A 22,993-nucleotide genomic window follows, 5' to 3' on the forward strand; every position below is an offset into this window, starting at 1 on the left:
TTCTGCTTAGCTTCATAGCCCCCTGGGTCATGCAGCTGGGGAAATCATCAAACATCTTGGGGGAAATGTGACTGAGTGTGGGGCTCAATTCCTCCAAGTGTCTTTTCCCTGGAGGCTTGCCTCCTCAATCTCTAACTTCGTCTCTCTGTTCACACAAGGTGTCCACAGCATGGTCAGTATTCCTGTTTCATAGTAGCGACCCTGTGGCTTTTATTGTCATGCCGTACCAAGGAGCAGCAATGTCTACAGGAGAAAATGGGATGCCCAGTGTGGTTCTAAAAGTACAATTCCCTTTTACCTTCCTCACTCATTCCATATCTTCCCCTTTAGGAGAGCCCTGGCTCTAGGTCTCATCTCTGTTATAATGACCGGCTCAGCTTTCTTCAAGGCTGCCTCCCTTCTATCATTCAGCCTTCACCTGAACATCACTCCTGAGCAGGGTTTGCCACCAATTGGTCCCTTTTCTCTAGTGTATCATTTACTTCATCACAGCGCTCAACTTGGCATTACATCACTGTCAGGTTCATATGTTTGTTTGTCTTTCCTCAATAGAAAGTAGGATCTGTAAGAACAGAGGCTGTGTTGTACACATTTCCAGCTGTGGTGTAGCATTCCAAGCTACCACCATAGAGCCTGCAGATAACAGAGCCTTCACTGACATTAGTCTCATCAGTGGTTGATGAATAGGTGAATGACTGCATCTAGAGCATGCAATCTCTGAGATCCTCTCTGTATTTATTGAAATTTAAGGGCATATGCACAGTTACTAAAATTGGTGATAGAAGCTGTTGGTAAGGATGTGGAGAACTGGAATTCCACACACTTATGTTGGCAGCATATGTTGGTAAAACCGTTTTGGTAAACTGGAAATATCTGCGAAAGCCAAAAGCAGATGCTTCTGTGTTCCAACAGTTGTAGTGCGGTAAAAGGCACATGAAAGAATGTTCATAGCAGCTTCACTCATCATATCGCCACATTGGAAGCTACCCAAATGGACCATAAGAGAAAAAGGAGAAAATAAATTGTGGTGCTTGCTCATACATCAGATCCTATACATCGGTATGAAAGAACAGGCTGCTGCCACATGCATAGCATAGATAGATCTTACAGACATTATGTTGAGTGAAAGAAAACAGACCCAAAGAACATATAATGTTTAATTCCATTCATGTGAAATCACGGAGAGGGCAATGGCACCCCACTCCAGTACTCTTGCCTGGAAAATCCCATGCACGGAGGAGCCTCGTAGGCTGCAGTCCATGGGGTTGCTAAGAGTCGGACACGACTGAGCGACTTCACTTTCACTTTCCACTTTCATGCATTGGAGAAGGAAATGGCAACCCACTCCAGTGTTCTTGCCTGGAGAATCCCAGGGACGGGGGAGCCTGGTGGGCTGCCGTCTATGGGGTCTCGCACAGAGTCGGACACGACTGAAGTGACTTAGCAGCAGCAGCACCATGTGAAATCAAAGAAGAGATAAAAGTAGTTGATGGGGATAAAGGTCAAAAGGTGACTTTTGGGGAGTGGTCAGTAGTGAATGGGGAGCTGGAAATGTTGTTTGTTGATATGTTGTGGTCACATGGGATAGGTACACTCAAACTTTGTTGAGCTGTAAATGAATTCGTGTACTTTACATGTGTGTTATACCTTGAAAAATGTGGACTAGTTTGTGGGGAATATACCACATGCCTGGTTCTGGGGATACAAGAGCACACAATTCAGTCTGTCCACCAGAGGTGACTGTCATGTGGAAAGGACAATGAACTAGATGTGACAGATGCTGGGATAACCTTGGCCACCTTCTCCCAGCCTTAGGAATTACTTTTGAGTTAGAACATGACTATAATACACGTGGGGTTCTGACATAGGAGACTTATCAGACTTGTTACCTGTGCACCCTTCTGGGCTTAGGGCATCACTGGCTCCAAGGAGAAACTTTCCTGAACTCTGAAGTTTCTGTCTCATAAGCTGGTTTGGGCTTCCCAGGTGGCGCTAGAGGAAAAGAATCTGCCTGCCCATGCAGGAGACACCAGAGATGTGTATTCGATCCCTGGGTCAGGAAGATCCCCTGGAATAGGATCCCATTTGTGTCTCTGACCTTGTGTATCCCTTTGTGTGCCCAGAGTCCTCTGCAGTGTTTATCAAGGGGCAGCCAATGCATAAGGAGGTAAAGGCCGTGGCGGGGGCGAGTGCCACACTGAGCTGCGAGGTGGCCCAGGCCCAGACGGAGGTGACGTGGTACAAGGATGGGAAGAAGCTGAGTTCAAGCTCGAAAGTGCATGTGGAGGCCAAGGGCTGCACCCGGCAGCTGGTGGTGCAGCAGGCGGGCAAGACGGACGCTGGGGAGTACAGCTGCGAGGCCGGGGGCCAGAAGGTCTCCTTCCATCTGGATGTCACAGGTCAGTTTGGAGGTAGTAAGTTAGCCTTATGTGGAGGTGATGGGACGGTCTTGCACCCCTGACAGACCCGATGATCTTTCCAAAAGATAATCCAAAACAGATTTCATCTCTTTTGGTCTTCTGTCCTCCCACCCCGATTTTCATACCCAAGGCTGGGCAAAGGGAGCTGGATGGGAGGGTGTGAACAGAAGGGAGAAAGGCATGCTGTAAACCCAGAGTGGCGTTTCCACACAGTGATGCACGGTCGTCAGTTCCCAACATCTGCCCAGGGTTGTCTGGGTGTTCCCTGGTGTCTGGCCTCTGGTTCTGTCTTGCACTTGGAGTCTGATGTAAACCAGATATCTTTCAACAGTGGGTATGTGAATTTGCTCCTCTTGGCTGGCCTGACAGCTCCTAGATGCCCCACCCAGCAATCCATGTGGGTTCACACTAGGAGAGATGTTTGAATTTTGTTAAACCAGGACCAGGGGAAATTTTTGCTGCATAGGCTTGGACTTATCTCAAGAGCAAACTATAGATTACCAGAGTTTTAAGTGTTCTGGACACTCTTTCTTCCTTGCACATGGATATTGAACTTAACTGTGTATCTGTAGGACTTCTGAGGTGGCTCAGTGGGTAAAGAATCTGCCTGCAATGCAGGAGACGCAGGTTCTATCCCTGAGTCGGGAATACCCGCTGGAGGAGGGAATGGCAACCCACTCCAGTGTTCTTGACTGGAGAATCCCATGGGCAGAGGAGCCCGGCGAGCTGCAGTCCATAGTTTTGCAAAGAGTCAGACATGACTGAAGCAACTGAGCATGCATGCATGTGTATCTACATGTAACAAAATCTAGATCCATTTTTCTTGCAACGTGTGTGCAAAGTAAATAGAGCAGAGAATTGGTCAGTATGTGCCTGAAGTATGCACATGTGAGGTCTGGGGAATTCTCTTTTCAAAGCAAATATTGATTTCCTTTTTTCTTCTATTAGAACATTCTATGTCAGAATTCTGCTTGGAGTCTGATTTTTAGATTTAGACTTGAAAAGGAATAGTTGCTTCTCCTATATCAGCATGTATGTATCTTTTAAAAATTGTATTTTAGGAGAATATAGCAATTTTTTTCATGGCAATAGATATGAAAGCTAATGAGAAATTGATTAGACTTTTAGGAAAGTATTTTAAGAGTGACACAAGAAACATTCAACTCAAATAGTCCTATAATTTTTTAAGTGATTAGAGCCATAGTGAAAAATCTGCATAGGAAATGATCTAATCCTGGTAGTTTACACTGGTAAATTATATGAAATACTTTGGAAAAATCCATGTTCGGGAAAATTTTTCTTGAGAATAGAAAAAAGACCACAGTCTCTGATTTGTTTCATGTAGATAATGTAACATTGATACTGATATCTGACAAGGAAAGTAGTAAGAATTAAAATTACAGACCTATCTATTATGGATATCAAGGCTAAAATATGAAACAAAATACTATCAAAATAAATTCAGCAGTATATTAAGAGGAAAATTGCAAATGCATTGTGATGAAAGCAACAGCCAGAAATGCCAGGTTGTTGAAACACTAGAAACATCACAAAGCAATCTGTATACGACACACAGGACAAAGGATTTGATGAGATTTGGCATTATAAATGCAGAAGAAATGCTTAATAAAATTAGCATCAATTCATGCTATAAAATTCTTAACAAATTATAACTAAAACTGTTTTTTCTTAATTTGACAAGTGATGTTGTAGACGAACAAGCTAATTGCACACAGAAAAGCGAAAGTTTGAAAGCTTTGCTTATGAGATAGGGAGCCAGACAAGGCAACCAGCTGTTACTGTTTTTATCTGACATTCTACAATACAGTTAAGACAAAAACAAAGCAAAAGAGTGAAAAAATAAAAGTAGAATTCACGGATAATACAATTTATCCAAAAGATAAATTATGAGACCTAATAAGATAATTAAGAATGATAATTTTTGGAGGCTTTGTCAGGTGGACAAAGCCAATTAAAAAAAAATCAACATGAAGTAGACACTTCTGTGTCTACATGGTAGCAACAAACATCTAAAAATGAAATTTTTAAAGAGTTACAATTGCATAAAAAGAATCATTTTCTAATTCCAGGTCTAATAAAAAGTGCTGAGAGATGCTTGGGGAGGATTCTTAAAATTTTTTTGAGAGAGAGATGGGAAGTTCTAAAGAGGTAGAAATCCGTGGAAGAATAAAAGTTTTTCAATACCAATTAAAATTCAAAAAATGTTTCTTTAGTGGGGATTTTGAAAATTGACAAGTTGCAAAGACCATGTACAGTCAATTCACTCTTGAGGAAGAGCAAAAAGTGAGTTATTTGCTATGCTAAGTATCAACTGATATGAAGTAATGAATAGAATAGTGTCTAGTTGAAAGGATCGATGACCAAAGGGCCAGAACAGTGATCTCATACACAGACCTGTGCTTGAATGTGCCGAGGTCCAGCCCTGGCTGATCCAGGGTATTCGAAGGAGAGACGGCTAAGCGACCTATACAAATGTTAATTAGAGATAATAAAGAGTAATAGAATGAGGATAGCTCAGTAGGAAAATTCAGTGGAGAAAAGAAGCTGAGGGGCTTGGTTTACGCGGAAAATCAATATAACCCGTGACACCAGGTTAGCTTTGACCACGGAGGCCGCAGGCGCCCTCTCGAATAGCGGAAGGTGCCCCACCTTAGACACCTTCTCGAGTGGGTCTTAGAAGCCCAGGCAAATAAATGGTCGCAGAGGATATCCGCGCTCCAGATGGACACTCAGCTGGAAGTTAAAGGGAAGAAATGACATGGGGAGACCAAGCGTTGGTGAGCAAGGCCCATAGCTTTATTTTCAACAGGGGCTTTTATACCCTAAGTTACACATAGAGAATATAGGGGATGCGAAGTCAGCAGTCTTTGATGCTTATCAAAAACCAGGGTTTCTTTCCTGTAAATTTATCGTATACAAATGGTTTAGGTGATTTACATCATCTTCTGGCCAGAGGCCTATTAACATTTTATGACTCTTGACAAGGACTTATCAACAAAGACTTATTTTCTCTAAGAGTAATTATTTTAAGGTTTGGCGCCATCTTCCGAAGATAAAATTGCATTCCTATAGGGCGGATGTGTAATGGGTTTACAAAGGAAAGAATTTACTACCTTAAGGGTTTAAAGTTACTAACACCAAGGCCACTACTTATTTTTTCTACATACCAACTATATTAATTAATGCACATTCAAGGATACAATTCAGGGGATGTGGGAACTTGGCAACAAACATTGGCTCATCAATGAAATCTTTTACTAGTTTTATTCTGACAGTTTCTAATTCTCTGAGAGGCTCTAAGCTATTTGAATATCTTAAGCTTCCCGTGCCTCTCGAGGCTGGGAGACTGTAAACAATCGTATGCATAGCTGTAGGTGTCCGGGTAAATTTGTCAGGCGAGTTAGAGAGCCATCTGAGGGGTTTGGATTTAAACACTCCTAATTGCCCAGGAACTTTATTAATTGGAGCTGTAAGTTAACTCTTTGACAGAGAGAGCGAGATGGTGGTGGGGGACAGCCCCCAGTAAAGTCAGAGGTGAGAGCACAAAGCAATAAAGTAGGCAGACTCTGGTTTTTTGGGGGTAGATGCTCGAGAATATCCGGGGGCACTCCCGAGGCTCGATCCCGCCTTTGCGTATGCCGAGCCTCCTTCCTCATGACCTTTGTCACGAGTGGAATATCTCTCGCCGGCTCCCGGCATGAATGGGTGACCACATTCGCCTTCTCCTCTTTAAAAAGTGTGGAATAGTGAGAGGGGTAGAGACAGCATGGTTTTAATAAATGTTACTTGAACCATTTAACCATATAGAAAAAAGATTCCCTGATGGCTCAGAGGGTAAAGTGTCTGTATGCAATGCAGGAGACCCAGGTTCAATCCCTGGGTCGGGAATATCCCCTGGAGAAGGAAATGGCACCCCACTCCAGTACTATTGCCTGGAAAATATCCTATGAATGGAGGAACCTGGTAGGCTACAGTCCATGGGGTCAAAAAGAGTCGGACACGACTGAGCGACTTCACTTCACTTTCACATACCGCACATAGTCAGCTCCTGTTGAGTTAGAGACCATGGAATTAAAGGGAAAAATCATAGATGACAAGATAGATGGTTTTGATTAATTTAGGATAAAGGTGATTTCTTAGAATACAAATGCACTAACCATAATAAAAGAAATTTAACATACTTGAGTATGTTAAAACTAAACATGAAGATCCATCAGAAGACAGCATGAGTTAGTAAAAGGCATGCCACACAGATGTGAAAGATGTTTAGAAAACACATTCTTGTCAGTGCCTAGCATTTAAATGGAGAAGGCAATGGCACCCCACTCCAGTACTGTTGCCTGGAAAGCCTCATGGACGGAGGAGCCTGGTAGGCTGCAGTCCATGGGGTCGCTAAGAGTCAGACACGACTGAGCGACTTCACTTTCCCTTTTCACTTTCTTACATTGGAGAAGGAAATGGCAACCCACTCCAGTATTCTTGCCTGGAAAATCCCATGGACCTAGGAGCCTGGTAGGCTGCAGTCCATGGGGTAGAAAAGAGTCGGACACGACTGAGCAACTTCACTTTCACTTTTCACTTTCTTACATTGGAGAAGGAAATGGCACCCCACTCCAGTGTTCTTGCCTGGAGAATCCCAGGGACAGGGAAGCCTGGTGGGCTGCCATCTATGGGGTCGCACAGAGTCGGACATGACTGAAGCGACTTAACAGCAGCAGCAGCAACAATTCCCATCCTATTGGTAAGCGGGCAGGAGATTTGAATAGAGTCACCAGAAAGAAGAAATGGTGAACCCAGTCCCAAGGGGAAAGTTGCTTAGCTTCTTCATTCCTCAGACAGTGACAAAGAAAGCAACAGGGAGGTGCAAAAGCTCCCCCAGGTTGCCATCGTTGACAATAGTAAGAGTAGGCAAGGGTGCTGAGCCTCAGCCATCTCCACGGACTGCAGCTGAAAAGTTCCTGCCTGCACTTGATGGAGAAGGCTGTGGGTGCATCTAGAAAGTTGGGGGAATACTTGCCTTGTGACCCCACTGAAACCAGTAGTAGCGGATGAGGCTGATCCAAAGGCCACCACATCCTGAACCAGCTCGAAAGGACAGCTCACATGTAGGAGAATGCATAAATTATGTCACTTGTTGCTGAGAAAGTTTGGGGGACCTCTAGAGGCAGGGCATAAGACTGGTGCAGATCCCCGAGAAATCACCAGCCCCATTTCCCCCTCCTCCTACTCCCAACTCCTCATCCCTATTCTTTGCCCGGGGCTGCCATCCTGACTGAGATGGAGTCTCTGACCCCGTGTATCCCACTCTGTCCCCAGAGCCCTTGGTGGTGTTTGCCAAGGAGCAGCCAGCACGCAGTGAAGTGCAGGCCGTGGCGGGAACCAGTGCCACGCTGAGCTGCGAGGTGGCCCAGGCCCAGACGGAGGTGACGTGGTACAAGGACGGCAAGAAGCTGAGTTCCAGCTCGAAAGTGCGCGTGGAAGCCAAGGGCTGCACCAGGCGGCTGGTGGTGCAGCAGGCGGGCAAGGCGGACGCCGGGGAGTACAGCTGCGAGGCCGGGGGCCAGAAGGTCTCCTTCCACCTGGACGTCACAGGTCAGTCCTGGAGGAGGACGCTGAGCTAGCCTGTGTGCAGGTGATGAGGGGACCCGCTTCCAGCCTCACCAGACTTGTGTGCCTGTGACCTTCATCTCTTCAAGCCTCCCTGTCTTCCATGTCCCGCACGGATACCCATGTGGGCCTGGGGGGATGATGGGGGAGGGTGTGCCTGGAGAAGTGAGGCTGTGTCTCTCCACTTGTTTGCATTAAGTAAGGCTCGGTTGCAGTGTCTTAGCATATGCCCTGAACCTTCCTGTTGTTCCTAGTGTTGAGACCCCAACTCTCCGTGATAATTTGGGACTGATGTAGACCTAGAGATATGTGACTTTCCTCCCATCATATGTCTTTCTTGACAGCCACCACATGCCCTAATCTGATATCTCATATAGGTTCTTGGTTTGCCTGAGGTGATACAATTTCATTGTTCCCGGATTAGGGGAGATATTGGTCACACAGTCCTACTTGAAATTCTTCAGGAGTGAGCATTCGATGATCCATTTTTAAGTTTCTGGGTGGTCCTTCCTTCCTTTTCCCAGATATAGAGGTCCCGGTTGCTTGTAGGTACCAAGAAGTTGGTCCATGTTTTCTTGTCACCCTTGCAAAGAGAAGAAAGGAAGGATTGGTGGAGTCACCTGTGCCATTTAGGGCGGTCTTCTGATATCAGATGTGATTTTGCATTTGTCTGCAAATGATTCAGATGTTCTGAGTCAGTATCCCCCTTGGCATTACATTGATGAATTTAGGAATGGAAAGGAAAAATTTGCTTCTGCTACATTAGTAGGCTTTGCTAATGAGGAGTTACTGTCCTAGCAGCCTCTGACCAGCAAAGCAGTCTTTTATTTCATTCCATTTTCCTAATGGTGTTTTGCTGGAAGTTTTAGTTTTTGTTTCAGGTTTTAAGGATTCGTTAACAAAAGAAACCACTTGTTGTACACACATATACAATTTCGATATTTAATAGAGAATTATGTATTTTACTTTCAATAAGAAGAAGTGAAGTTGCTCAGTCGTGTCTGACTCTTTGAGACCCAATGGTTCCTCCATCCGTGGGATTTTCTAGGCAAGAGTACTGGAGTGGGTTGCCATTTCCTTCTCCAGGGGATCTTCCCAACCCAGATATCGAACCTGGATTTCCTGCACTGCAGGCAGACTCTTTACCATCTAAGCCACCAGGAAAGCTCAATAAACAACTTTCAATAAACAACCATTACAAGAAAAGAGAAATAGAACAGTAAAGGAGGGTAATAGTACATTCATCACCAAATTGTGTTTTTACTGACATCCGGACTCAAACAGTGCTAGGAAATCCCATTTAACAGCGCTCTGGAGTCTCAGTTGGGAACATGTCTCAGGCAGCTCATCTGCTCCATGGGTGAGGCTTCAGATTATAGTTTGGGGGTTCCCGTTTATAATGCCTGGCTGCAAAGGAGTAAATTGCAGCTTTGGTTTTATGTTAATTGTGTTTTACAAAGCTGTTTGTTTTGCAAGGCTTGGAAGGTTGTTAAGCCTCAGGTATGGTTGGCCAGACACCCTCCAGGGCTCAAGAATCCCTCGATCTGTCCTCTCTCTTATCTATGGTACTGCCAGGCTTGTACTCACACCTGGCACATAGTCAGGCCTATGTCTGGGCAGGTCAGAAGCAAGGTCAGAGGTCTACTTTGTTTTCTTGTCTTTGAAGCCTGAACTAAATTACTTTCATTTAATTTCCCTAACAGATGGTCAGTGAGTATCTCTGCTTTATGGCTGAAACATAGGGCCGTCAAAGAATTGGAAGAGAGCCTTCATGCCGAATAGGGGTGGGGTGCCATCCTCCATTGACTTGTAGGTCTGAACATCTAACACTTTGTGACCATGCCAGATAGGAAGATTTATGGGTGTGTGTATATACCCCAGATCCCACCAAGCATCCTTGGAAGATGTGGTTTTCAGAGCATGTTAGAGTATTCTAAGGTAAAACCATTGAGAAGTTGTGAAATGTGGCTAAATCCTAGTAAACTATGAAAATGGGCACAAGAAGATAGAGAAGAGTTGAAGAGTTGCATGACTTGTCAATCAGTGGGACCAATAATGATAAGTTTTCTCAGCCCCATAGTTCTCTGGTAAACTATACAAAATGGGAAAAGTATTCTTCCATGCTTGTGGATTTGGTCCTAGAGAGAGATAAAGGACGTATACTCTGTAACTCTCTCCGTGAACATCAGTACCAAAATCACCCAAGAAAGGCAGGAAGAATGAAATTTGAGATGAGTGTGCTATGAGTAACGAGGCCAAAATTGTAATATAATGTTAGCAGAAGGAATTCAGCAATGTATCCAAGGGTTAGAGATCGCTGATGAAGTCCAAGTCCAGGATTGCACTTTGGAGTTAACCTCGACAACGTTAATAGATAGAAAGCTTGACTTTGAGAGAGTGAATGCAGAAAGACATGATCGTCTCCATGAGTACAGAGTCAGTCTTGGGAGATTGTTCCTTTCTAAGAATTTGTCCATCTCTTCCGAGCTGTTCATTTTATTGGCATACAGTTGCTTGTAGCAGTCTCTTATGATCCTTTGCATTTCTGTGGTGTCTGATGTAACGTCTTCATTTTCATTCTGATTTTATTGATAGTTATCTCCCTTTTTTTCTTGATGAATTTGGCTAAAGGTCTATCAATTTTCTTTATCTTTTCAAAGAACTAGCCTTTAGTTTCATTGATCTTTGCCGTAATTTTCTTTGTCTCTTTTTCATTTATTTCTACTCTAATCTTTTAGGATTTATTTCTTCTTTACTACATTTAGATTTTGTTTGTTCTTCTTTCTCTAATTGTTTTAGGTATAGGGTTAGGTTGTTTATTTGAGATTTTTCTTGTTTCTTGAGGTAAGATTGTATTGCTATAAACTTCCCTCTTAGAACTGCTTTTGCTGCATGCTTTAGGTTTTGGATCATTGTGCTTTCACTTTCATTTCTCTCTAGATATTTTTCGATTTCCTCTTTGATTTCTTTACTGATTCATTGGCTGTTCAGTAGCATATTGTTTAGCCTCCATGTGTTTTTTTTTTTCCTTGTAGTTTATGTCTAATCTCATAGCATCGCTATTGGAAAGGGCGCTTTCAGTTTTGAAATGCTTTCATTGAAAAGATTATTTCCATTTTCTTAAATTCCCAAGGCTCATCTTGTGCCCCAGCATGTGGTCAATCCTGGAGAAAGTTCTGAGTGCACTTGAGAAGAATGTGTAGTTTGAGAAGAATGTGTAGCTGTGTTGCTACACAGCTCTTGGATGAAATGCTCTGTAAATATCAATTAAGTCCGTGTGGTCTAATGTGTGATTTAAGGCCCGTGTTTCCTGTTAATTTTCTGCCTGGATGATCTGCCCATTGACAAAAGAGGTGTCTTAAGTCCCCCACTATTATTATGTTACTGTTGATTTCTCCCTTTATGGTTGTTAGTATTTGCCTTATATATTGATGTGCTCCTATGTTGGATGCATATATATTTACAATTGTTATATCTTCTTTTTAGATTGATGCTTTGATCATTAGATTAGATGAGATGATTGGATGGCATCACTGAGTTGATGGACATGAGTTTGAGTAAGCTCTGGGAGTTGGTGATGGACAGGGAAGCCTGGTGTGCTGCAGTCCATGGGGTCGCAAAGAGTCAAACACGACTGAGCGACTGAACTGAACTTTAATCATTATGTAGTTCCTTCTTTATCTCTTGTAACAGTCTTTGTTTTAAAATCTGTTTTGTCTGAGCATTACCACTCCAGCTTTGTTATGATTTCGGTTTGCATGGAATATCTTTTTCCATCCCCTCACTTTCAGTCTGAGGTGGGTCTCTTGACAGCATATACACGGTCTTGTTTCTGTATCCACTCAGCCAGTCTATATCTTTTGGCTGATGCATTTATTCCATTTACATTTAAGGCGTTTATCAATAGGTATGCTCCTGTTACCATTTTCTTAATTATTTTTATTTGTTTTGTAGGTCTTTTCCTTCTGTTGCATTTCCTGCCTAGAGAAGTTCCTTTAGCATTTGCTATAAGGCTGATTTGGTGGTGCTGAATTCTCTTAACTTTTTCTTGACTGTAAAGCTTTTGATTTCTCCATGAAATCAGAAGTAGAGCCTCGCTGGGTAGAGTATTTTCGGTTATAGTTTCTTCTCTTCCATCACTTTAAGAATATTGTGCTTCTGTTGTCTACCCTCTGGTGGATGAGGCTATCTAAGAGGCTTGTGCAAACTTCCTGATGGTAGAGACTGACGGTGGGTAGAATTGGGTCTTGCTCTGGTTTGCAGGGCAGTGTTCAGTAACTTCAGTCTGCTTGTTTGCCGATGGGTGGGTCTGCACTCCCTGTTAGTTTTTTGACCTGAGATGATTCTTGCCTGGTGTCCACGGGCTCTAGGGTAGGGCTAATGGCAAAGACCTCCAGGAGGGCTCACGCCTACAGATGCTTCCTTGGACAGCTGCTGTTAGCACTGTTATCTCTGTGATGAGCCACTGCCAACCCACACCTCTGCAGCGGACCCTCTAATGCTAGCAGGCAGGTCTGGTTGAGTCTCCTGTGGGGTCACAGCTCCTTTCTCCCAGGTCCTGATGTGCCCAGGATTTGGTGTGTGCCCTCCAGGAGTGGGGCTTCCCTTTCCCCAGGGCCTGTGGAAATCTGCAGTCACATCCTTCAGGTTAGATTCCCTGGGGATTACTAGTCTCTTTGGCAGATCCCAAGGGTGGGAAGCCTGATGTGGGGCTCAGCACCTTCTCAACAGTGGGAGAACCTCTGTGGTATAATTGTTTTCTAGACCGTGGGTTGCCCTCCTGGTGGGTGTGGGATTTTCTTTTATCATGACTGCATCCCTCCCGCCATCTTGTTTTGGCTTCTCCTTTGTCTTTGGACTTGGGGTATCTTTATTGGTGGGTTCAAGCCTAGTCCTGCTGATGGTTGTTCAACAGTTAGTTGTGATTTTGGTACTCTTCCAGGAGGAGGTGAGTGCACATCCACTCTGCTATTTTGACCTAATCTCCATGAGCACAAATCAAATGGTTCATTAAACTTGAATGTTATACACTAAGAAAAAAATGTTGATAATACTGATCACCAGTTCCTGCCATAAAATTCTTAGCTTCCCTGGTGGCTCAGAGCTTAAAGCATCTGCCTCTAATGCCGGAGACCTGGGTTCGATCCCTGGGTTGTGAAGATCCCTGGAGAAGGAAATGGTAACCCACTCCAGTATTCTTGCATGGAGAATCCCATGGATGGAGAAGCTTGGTAGGCTACAGTCCACAGGGTTGCAAAGAGTCGGACACGACTGAGCGACTTCACTTCACTTTCATATACCACACATAGTCAGCTTTTAAAAATTAACATTATATAATTCATTCAACAACAACAAAAACAGCAAGGTGTGTCTGGAAATATTTGATGTGAGAGACGATAAATGTAGGGCTCTCCAACCACTGAGTTGAGTAACGAGGAAATAAAATCAACAGCAAACAGTTCTGAAAACCTCAAAGTGAAATTTGCTGATGATGTGATGATCAACTCAGACAATCTCAGAGATAAATTATTAGACTGTGTATAATTCTAGAGTAGAATTAGTATGTAAAAAATCAATATGCAGAAAACATTTCTACATACAAGTCCTGGCAAAGAATGCTTGGCAAGTGAAATTTGTGTGAAAGAGTTAGAGTAGTATAATTGTATCGTGAGTCTGATTTCAGGTCTGATAGAAGTTGCTAAGAGGGTGTGTGTGGGGAAATTATTCAAGATTCTTGAGAGGCAGAGGTGGAAATAGATGGGTAGAAGTCTGAGGGATAAATCAAAAATTATTATTAAAAATCAAGATGGAACAAAATATGTTTCTAATTGTCAGATGAAAGAATAGCAGGCAGATTCCAGTGGTATGGTACAGTCAATATGCTATTTTCTCAAAGAATGTTCAGAGGGAGCATTTACTGGTACCCAGTGTTAGAAATTATCATAAGGCTGCAGTTTTCAAGATAAGGGGATGCCAGTGCAGAGGAGCAGAATAGTGAGCTCAGAAACAGTTCCTTGCATGAATGGATTCCTGCACCAGCCATCCACCTTCTTGACCTTCCGAATGTTCCATTTGTTACTCTGTTGTCTCTCAGAGAAGTTGAGAAAGGATATGGTCTTCAAATATTGTGGTTGCATCACTGAAAACTATACAGAAAACTTAATTTGTAATAGCAATTCACACCACACACAAAAGTAAACTTGTAGTAAATTAGAAACCTCAGTGTAAAAGGTAAAACCCAAAAAACCCTGATGATGATGATATTTTTAAAGATGATGATATTTTTAAATATTTTTAAAGATGATGATAAAGATGATATTTTTAAAGATTTAAGGTAAGGAAAGATTTCTTAAATAGAACACAGTGCTCTACAATGAAAGAGATGAGAAGATGTGAAAACTATTGAAAGGAAAAGGTTTGATTTATCAGAGGAATCTATCGAAGAGTAAAAATGGTAGTCACATAGTTGGAAAGATCCTTACATCCTATGTCATTCTCTGGTGTTTCAATGGATAAAGAGCGGCCACAGGTGAAGCAAGAAAAGAGAGAGCCTACTATCGGTAGTTGTGAAAAGCTTTGAATAGTGTTGCTGGGAAGGAGAACACAGTCACAGTGAGTGAACCCAGTGCTAAGGGAAAAGGGGTTCAGCTTCCTCAGTTCTCATGCAGTGTAAAAAGAGCCACGAGGAGGTGTAAGCACTCCCAGCAGACTGCCATCAGCTGACAACAGTAAGAACAGGAAGGGATGCTGAACCAACTCCATGGACTGCAGGCAAAAAGTCCCTGCATAATAGTGGGGAGAAGACTGTGGGTCCATCTAGGAAGGTTAGGGAACAGTTGCCTCATGACCCTGCTGATGCCAGGAGCAGGGAATCTTTTGCAATGGTACCCCCTGGACCAGATCAAAAGGACCCATGGAAGAATGCTTAAATTGTAAGTCTTTTGGTGAGAAACTCACGGGTCCTCTTCAGGGCACAGGGCTGGAGCCGAGTCAGCAGAAGTCTCCAGCCCCATTGCCCCTTCTCATCACCCCACACCCCTACCTCCCATTCAGGTCGTCTTTGCCTGGGGCTGCCATCCTGACTGAGATGGGGTCTCTGACCCTGTGTATCCCTCTGTCCCCAGAGCCCTCGGTGGTGTTTGCCAAGGAGCAGCCAGCACGCAGTGAAGTGCAGGCCGTGGCGGGGGCGAGTGCCACGCTGAGCTGCGAGGTGGCCCAGGCCCAGACGGAGGTGACGTGGTACAAGGATGGCAAGAAGCTGAGTTCCAGCTCGAAAGTGCGTGTGGAGGCCACGGGCCGCGGGCGGCGGCTGGTGGTGCAGCAGGTGGGCAAGGCGGACGCCGGGGAGTACAGCTGCGAGGCCGGGGGCCAGAAGGTCTCCTTCCGCCTGGACGTCACAGGTCAGTCCTGGAGGAGGACGCTGAGCTAGCCTGTGTGCAGGTGATGAGGGGACCCGCTTCCAGCCTCACCAGATTGTGTGCGCTTGCCTGGTGCTTTTATCTCTTCATATCTCCCCATCTCCCATGCCCCACCTGGACACCTGTCTGGGCTCAGGGGTGGTGGATGGAGAGGAGGGTAGGGGTTGAAAGAAGAGGGGTTGTTTCTGTCTACTTGTTTCCAGGCAGTGGGGCTCAGTCACACTGTCTTAGCATCTGCCCAGAACGATACTGTTGTTCCTGGTGTCAGGACCCTGACTCTCCCTAGGCTTGGGGCTGAAATAGATGTGGGATGTGTGACTTTCTTCTCATCGGATGTCTTTTCTGACAGCCACCACTTGCCCTCATCCAGGACCTCATGTAGATTCTTGGTTGGTCTGAGCTGTTTCAATTTGATGAATCCCAGATTCATCAAAAATTCATCATTTTTTTTTGGGGGGGGTGGAAATATTGGCCACATGATCTTGGAATTATCTCAGGAGTGAACTTTGAATGATCAAATATTAGGTTTCTGGGAGGCCTTTCCTCCCTTTTGCTGGATGTGGAGGCTCTTACTGGCTGTAGGTAGCAAGAAATTGGCCCATGTTTTCTTGTCACGTCCTTGAAAAGGGACTTAGAAAGGGTGATATGTATAGTCACCAGTGCTATTCAGGGTGATCATCGTAGAGAAAATATGGTTTTTCCGCTGGCTTCAGAAGGTTGGATGACCCAGGTCAGTATTCCCTTGGTGTTACTGATGGGTTTAGGGATGGAAAGCATAAAGGCACTCTTACTGCTCGTGAGGAGTCACTGTCCTCGCAGCCTCTGACTGGCAAAGCAGTCTTATTTATTTATTTTACTTTTTAAACGTTTTTTCCCTCCAGTTTTATTTTTGTTCTATTCTCCAAATGGTCAGTGAGCGTGTGTTACTTGTGGCTAGAACATAGGACAGTCTAAGGAATCAGGTTATTCTTCTTCTGGGAAACATGTCTTCATGGGAAATAGAGATGGGCTGCGACCCCACACTGACTCCTAGGTGCCAACACACACCAGTTTGGGCCCATGCCAGTGCAAGGTTTGTATATTCGTGGGTTTGTACAGATACTTGAGATCTCACATGGTTAGTTGTTTTCAGAAAATGTCAGTGACTATTCTAAGATGAAAGTATTGGAATATTGTAAAATGTGGCCAAATCCCGGGAAACTTTGTGGAAATGGACAAAAGGAGATCGAGAAAAGTCAAAGAGTTGTATAACTTGTCAGTCATTAAGACCGATAATGAACAGTCTTCTCAGCCCGTAGTTCTCTGGTACACTGTAAATAATTACCTGGAAAGCTGTTGCTCCATTCTTGTGAAGATGGTCCTAGAAGGGAAAAGAAAGTACTCGCTTCATGTACAGGAAAGCAACTCTCTTAATGTACAGGCCATAACATCAATGAAAATCACACAGCGAAAGAAGAGAGAATGAAATTTCTGACCAGTATGCTGTGAATATTCTGGCCCAAATCATAAATTAAATGTCATCAAAATGGATTCAGTAGTGAATCTGAGGGTAGAAATCAGTGATCCTAGTCCAGGGTTGCATTTTGGGTTTAACTTTGGCCATGGTAATAGACAGAAAGCTTGACATTAAGAGATTGAATGAAAAAAGATGTCATCATTTCCATGAATACAGAATCAAGTGGTTGATTCAATTGGAGAGATAAAACATTTGATAATATTGAACAAATAAACTCCTGCTTTAAAGTTCTTAGTGAGCTATGTAAAAGTGCTCTTTTTTTAATGTTGAAAACTTCCTACAAAACAACAGCGACAGTAACATCCCCTTAGGACGTCCCGGGAGAGCTTTGGTGTGAGGGATGGAACACTTAGGCCACTCTAACCGCCGAGTTCAGGAGGGAGGGGAATAAAGTTTTCAAAAATCAAACTCAAGGTGCAGTTTGCTGATGACGTGATAATCAGCTCAGATAACTCATTGATAATTATTAGACTATGTATGATTCTTGAGTAGGATTAGTGTGTAAAAAAATCAATATGCAGAAAATATTTCTATATCAGAGTCCTGGCAAGGAATGCTTGGAATAAGAAATTTGTGTGAAAGAGCTAGACTAGCCCAGTTGTACCACATTTCTATTTTCGGGTCTGATAAAAGTTAGTAAGAGGCAGTATGTGGGGAAATTACGTAAGATTCTTGAGAGACGAGATTGCAAGAGTTGGATAGAAATCCGAGGGGAAAAATCAAAGATGTTTATTAACAATTAAAATCAAACCAAATGTGTTTTTAGGGTGTTGTGAAGGAAGAATAACAGGCAGATTGCAAAGGCACTGTCCAGCCAATGCTTTGTTTTCTTGAAGAAATGCACAGTTGAGCATTTACTGTACCTAATGTCAGGGATTACCATAAGGCTGCAGTTTTAAAGATCGGGGATCCCAGTACAGGAATAGTTACCACATCAGAGCAACAGAACAGTGAGCTCAGAAAGAGCTCCTCATGAACGGACTCCTGTGCCACCCCTCCCTACGCCTGTGTCTTCCATTGGTTACCGTGTTGTCTATTGGAGAGGGTCGAGAAGGATGTTGTGTTAGTAAACGGTGCTTGGACCACTGAATCATATGGAACATTAAATTGTACTAGCAGTTCACATAACACACAAAGGTCAACTCATAGTGAGTTAGAAACCTTAGTGTAAGAGGTAGAAGCCCCCAGACCCTCAGATGATAACATGGTCTTCTTTGAAGACTTCGGGTAAGGAGAGATTTCTTAAATAGAACGCAGATGATCTACACTCCAAGGCCTATTGGACATTATGACACTGTTGGAAGGAATAGCTCTGGTTTATCAGAGGACTGGATCAGAGAGTAAAAATGCCAACCACGCAGTTGGGAATATCCTTAAAACCTACCTGTCTTGTCATTCTCTTGTTTTTAAATGGAAAGGAGTGGCCAGAGCTGAATGGAGAAAAGAGAGAGCCTACTACGGGCAAGTGGGCAAAAGGCTTAACTCGTGTCACCAACAAGAAGAGAACAGTGATGGCAAAGTCAGCGTTAAGGGGAAGGGCGAGCCGCTTCTTTATTCCTCAGACGGTGACGCAGACGGCCGCAGGGGCGCAGGCACTCCCAGCGGATTGCCACAAGTTAACCACAGTAAGAGTAGGCCAGGGTGCCAAGGCTGAGACATCTTATTTGTTGACTGCAGGTGAAAACTTCCCCGCGTATCCATGTGGAGATGGCAGGGCACCATATAGGAAGGTTGGGGAACACTTGCTTCATGACTCTACAGATGCCATAAGCCGAGGAGAAGTATTTTCCAGCAGTGCCCCCACCCTTAGACTAGCTTACAGGAATCCATGGGAGAACGTGTAAATTGTGCCACTCTTTGCTGAAAAAGGCAGGGCGTCCTCTTCAGGGCATCAGGCTGGTGCAGAACCTGGAGAAGTCTCCAGTTCTGTGCTCCGTTCCCACCCGACCACCAGCTCCCCATCCAGGTCGTCTTTGCCCGGGGCTGCTGTCCTGACTGAGATGGGGTCTCTGACCCTGTGTATCCCCCTCTGTCCCCAGAGCCCTCGGTGGTGTTTGCCAAGGAGCAGCCAGCACGCAGTGAAGTGCAGGCCATGGTGGGAACCAGTGCCACGCTGAGCTGCGAGGTGGCCCAGGCCCAGACGGAGGTGACGTGGTACAAGGATGGGAAGAAGCTGAGTTTGAGCTCGAAAGTGCGTGTGGAAGCCAAGGGCTGCACCCGGCAGCTGGTGGTGCAGCAGGCGGGCAAGGCAGACGCCGGAGAGTACAGCTGCGAGGCCGGGGGCCAGAAGGTCTCCTTCCGCCTGGACGTCACAGGTCAGTTTGGAGGTAGTAAGTTAGCCTCATGTGGAGGTGATGGGACGGGCTTGCACCCCTGACAGACCCAATGATCTTTCCACTAGACTTCATCTCTTTTGGTCTTCTGTCCTCCCACCCCCATTTTCATACCCAAGGCTGGGCAAATGGAGCTGGATGGGAGGGTGTGAGCAGAAAGGAGAAAGGCGTTCTGTAAACCCGGAGTGGCGTTTCCACACAGTGATGCACAGTCATCAGTTCCCAGCATCTGCCCAGGGTCATCTGGGTGCTCCCTGGTGTCTGAGACTCTGGTTCTGTCTTGCACTTGGAGTCTGCTGTAAACCAGATGCCTTTCAACTGTGGGTATGTGAATTTGCTCCTCTTGGCTGTCCTGACAGCTCCTAGATGCCCCACCCAGCAATGCGTGTGGGTTCACACTGGGAGAGATGGTTGAATTTCATTAAAGTAGGTGCAACACTGTCCTACTTGATTTATCTCAATACTGAACTATGGATTACCAAAATTTTAGGTGTTCTGGACACTTTTTCTTCCTTATACATGGGATTAGAAGTTATCTGTGCATCTACATATAACAAAATCTAGGTACATTTTCAAAGCAAATACTGATTTTATTTTGTCTTCTGTTAGAACATTCTGAGTCAGAATTCTGCTTGGAGTCTGATTTATAAATTTAGGTTTGGACAGGAATGGTAGCTTCTCCTATACCAGCATGCATGTATTTTTTTAAATGGTATTTTAGGAGAATAAACAATTTTTTCATGGCAATGAATATGAAAACTTTTACAAATTGATTAGTTTCTTGGAAAACTCTATGAAAAATGACTCAGGAAACATTCAACTACTTAAATAGTCCTAAAACCTTTTAAAGTAATTGAAACAATAATGAAAAATCTTCTCATAGATCTAGTCCTAGTAGTTCCACTGGCATATTATATGGAATACTTTGGAAAAAAAGTCTTGTTCATGGAGAATTTTTTAGAGAACAGTAAAAGGAGATACAGTCTCTGTTTCATGTTGATGATGTAACATTGATACCAGCATCCGACAGGGAAAGTAGTAAGAATTAAAATTGTAGACCTATCTATTATGGATATCAAAGCCAAAATCTGGAACAAAGTATCAAAATTAAGAATATAATAAGAGGAAAATTGGTAATATGCTGTGATGAAAGTCATACTCCCAAAATACAGGGTTCTTTACACGCTACAAACGTTGGCAAGCAATCTGTTCATGATATGCAGAATAAAGTATTTGCTAGGATTTGGCATTTTAATTTTGAAAATACAAAAAATAATAATAAATAAATACAGAATAAATGTTTTATAAAGTTAGCATCAAATTATGCCATAAAATTCTTTATGAATTATACAGAAAGCAGTTCTTTCTTAATTTGATAAACAATACTGCAGGCAAACCAGCTGTCTGTACACAAAAAAAGTGAATTTTAAAGCTTTGCCTATGAGATAGGAAACCAGACAAGGAAGCCAACTGTTACTGCTTTTGTCCAACATTCTAAAACACAGTTAGGACAAAAATAAAGTGAAAGATATAAAAGTGTGAAAAAGCAAAAGTGGAATTCATGGATAATATGATTTATCCAAAAGGTAAAATATGCGACATAATAAGATAGTTAAAAATAATTACCATGTAAAAAATCAGTATAAGAAAAAACACTTCCATGCCTAAGAGTAGTAGCAGACATCTCGAAAATGAAATTTTGAAGGTTACAATGGCATGAAAAGGATCAATATCTAATTCCAAGTCTAATAAATGTGCTGAGAGGCTCTGTAAGGGCAGGGAGAAGTTAAAAAAAAAAAAGAGACAGTCAAGAAGTTCTAAGATGTTGGGTAGAAATCAATTGAAGACTAAAACATGTTCAATACCCATTAAAATTCAAATAAATGTTTGTTAAGTGGGACTTTGAAAATTGACATAAATTTCAAAGACCATGTACAGTGAATTCGCTCTTGAAGAACAAAAGGAGAGTTATCTGCTATACTAGATATCAATACTGTTAGAAAGCTACAGTAATGAACACAGTAGTGTTGTGTTCCAAGGACAGGTATTGAGACCCAAGGACCAGAATAGGGAGCTCAGATGCCGGGGTCCAGCCCCGGCTGATCCAGGGAGTTTGAAGCGGGGACGGCGTCGGCGAGGATCAGGAAACAACTGCTTAATTACACTTTAATTAAGGATACAAAGAGTAATAGAATAAGGATAGCTCAGTAGGAAAATTCAGTGAAGAAAAGAGGCTGAATAAAATTCCAAAGCAGGGAATTAACATCACCTACGAAGGCCTCAGGCGTCCTCCCGTTCTCCCGAAGGAGAGGAGACACTAAGGCCTCCCCGGTCGGATCTTAGAAGCCCAGGCAAAATTAGTAGGCTTGACGAGCTTTCCCGCCTCAGGAAAAATTCAGCCAGAAGGTGAAAGAAAGAACGACATGGGGAGACCAAGTTTTGGTGAACAAGGCCCGCACTTTATTTTCCAAAGTAGTTTTTATACCTTAAGTTATGCATCGAGGATAATGGGGGAAGGGGTGGAGTCATGCAAGGACAGCAGTTCCTGGTTCTAATCGAAGCCAGGCTTTCAAACCTATCATATGCAAAACTTCAGGTGAATTACATCATCTTCTGGCCAGGAGGCCTGTTAACATTTTAAGAAACTTATCTTTCTCTAAAGGTGATTATTCCAAAGTCAGGCACCAGCCTCCAAAAAAGCACTGGACAAAGCTGCATTCCTATAGGGCAAAGGTGAGGTGGGCTCAATCAAGAAAAGAATTAACTCAAGGGTCCAACGTTACAAACATTGAGGCTACTACTTACGTTTCTATACACCCATTATATCAATCAATACACTGCCAAGGACACAGTAGGTAAGGAGTATGGAGACGTAGCAGCAAACATTGGCTCAATAAGTGAAAAACCCTTCACCAATACAATTTCTAATCAATCTTTTAACTACTCAAAAGAATCTGTGTTTAGACAGTTTAGAACATCTCCTGCCTCTCACAGTTGGGAGGCTCTGAACAATCACACGTGGCTGGAAAAACCTATTCAGGCAGGCTAGAGGACTTCCAAAGGAGTTTGTAGGTTGAAACACTGTCACACCCAGGAATTATTAAATGGAGCTGTAAGCTAACTCATTTTTCAGAGAGAGGTAGTGGGGGACAGCCCCCCGTAAAGTCAGAGGTGTAGGTGAAAGTACAAAGCAGAAAGTAGGCAGACTCTGGTTTTGGGGGTAGATGCTCGAGAATTTCCAGGGGGACTCCTGAGGCTCGATCCCGCCTTTGCGTATGCTGAGCCTCCTTCCTCATGACCTTTGCCACGGGCGGAGTTCCTCACGCTGGCTCCTGGCAGTGATAGAATTCCAGTTGAGCTATTCCAGATCCTGAAAGATGATGCTGTGGAAAGTGCTGCACTCAATATGCAATATGCACTCAATATGCAATATGCCAGCTCCTGGCACTCAGACACAGACTGATGAGTGGATGACCACGTTCCCCTTCTTTTTAAAAGAAAACTGTGGAATAGTGAAAGGGGAAAGGCAGCATGTTCTTAATAAATGGTACTTAAACATTCAACTGTAGTAAATCAATAGAAAAAAAAAAAGATCAGACTTGTAACTCATCCTACACATAGTCAACTCCTTTTGGAGTTGAAGGGAATAGAAAGGAAAATCGTACAATTCTTTTTTAA

The 22,993-nt window shown here is 43.5% G+C and overlaps 1 protein-coding gene across 12 annotated transcripts in view; it reads left to right on the forward strand.

Annotated features, from left to right (window-relative positions):
- Positions 1-22,993, forward strand: part of OBSCN (obscurin, cytoskeletal calmodulin and titin-interacting RhoGEF) — a 231,037-nt gene that overhangs the window by 22,484 nt on the left and 185,560 nt on the right. For 8 of the 12 annotated variants that reach the window (XM_045166786.1, XM_045166791.1, XM_045166796.1 and 5 more), the window contains exons 2-5: positions 2,124-2,399; positions 7,758-8,033; positions 15,173-15,448; positions 19,022-19,297. In XM_045166786.1, coding sequence (XP_045022721.1) covers positions 2,156-2,399; positions 7,758-8,033; positions 15,173-15,448; positions 19,022-19,297 — 1,072 coding nt within the window. In that variant the 5' untranslated portion in view covers positions 2,124-2,155. The remainder of the gene's footprint in view (positions 1-2,123; positions 2,400-7,757; positions 8,034-15,172; positions 15,449-19,021; positions 19,298-22,993) is intronic. The other 4 variants (XM_045166792.1, XM_045166797.1, XM_045166793.1 and 1 more) reach the window with 3 other exon arrangements.

This window comes from Bubalus bubalis, chromosome 9, assembly GCF_019923935.1.
Source record: "Bubalus bubalis isolate 160015118507 breed Murrah chromosome 9, NDDB_SH_1, whole genome shotgun sequence".
Taxonomy (NCBI): Eukaryota; Metazoa; Chordata; class Mammalia; order Artiodactyla; family Bovidae; genus Bubalus; species Bubalus bubalis.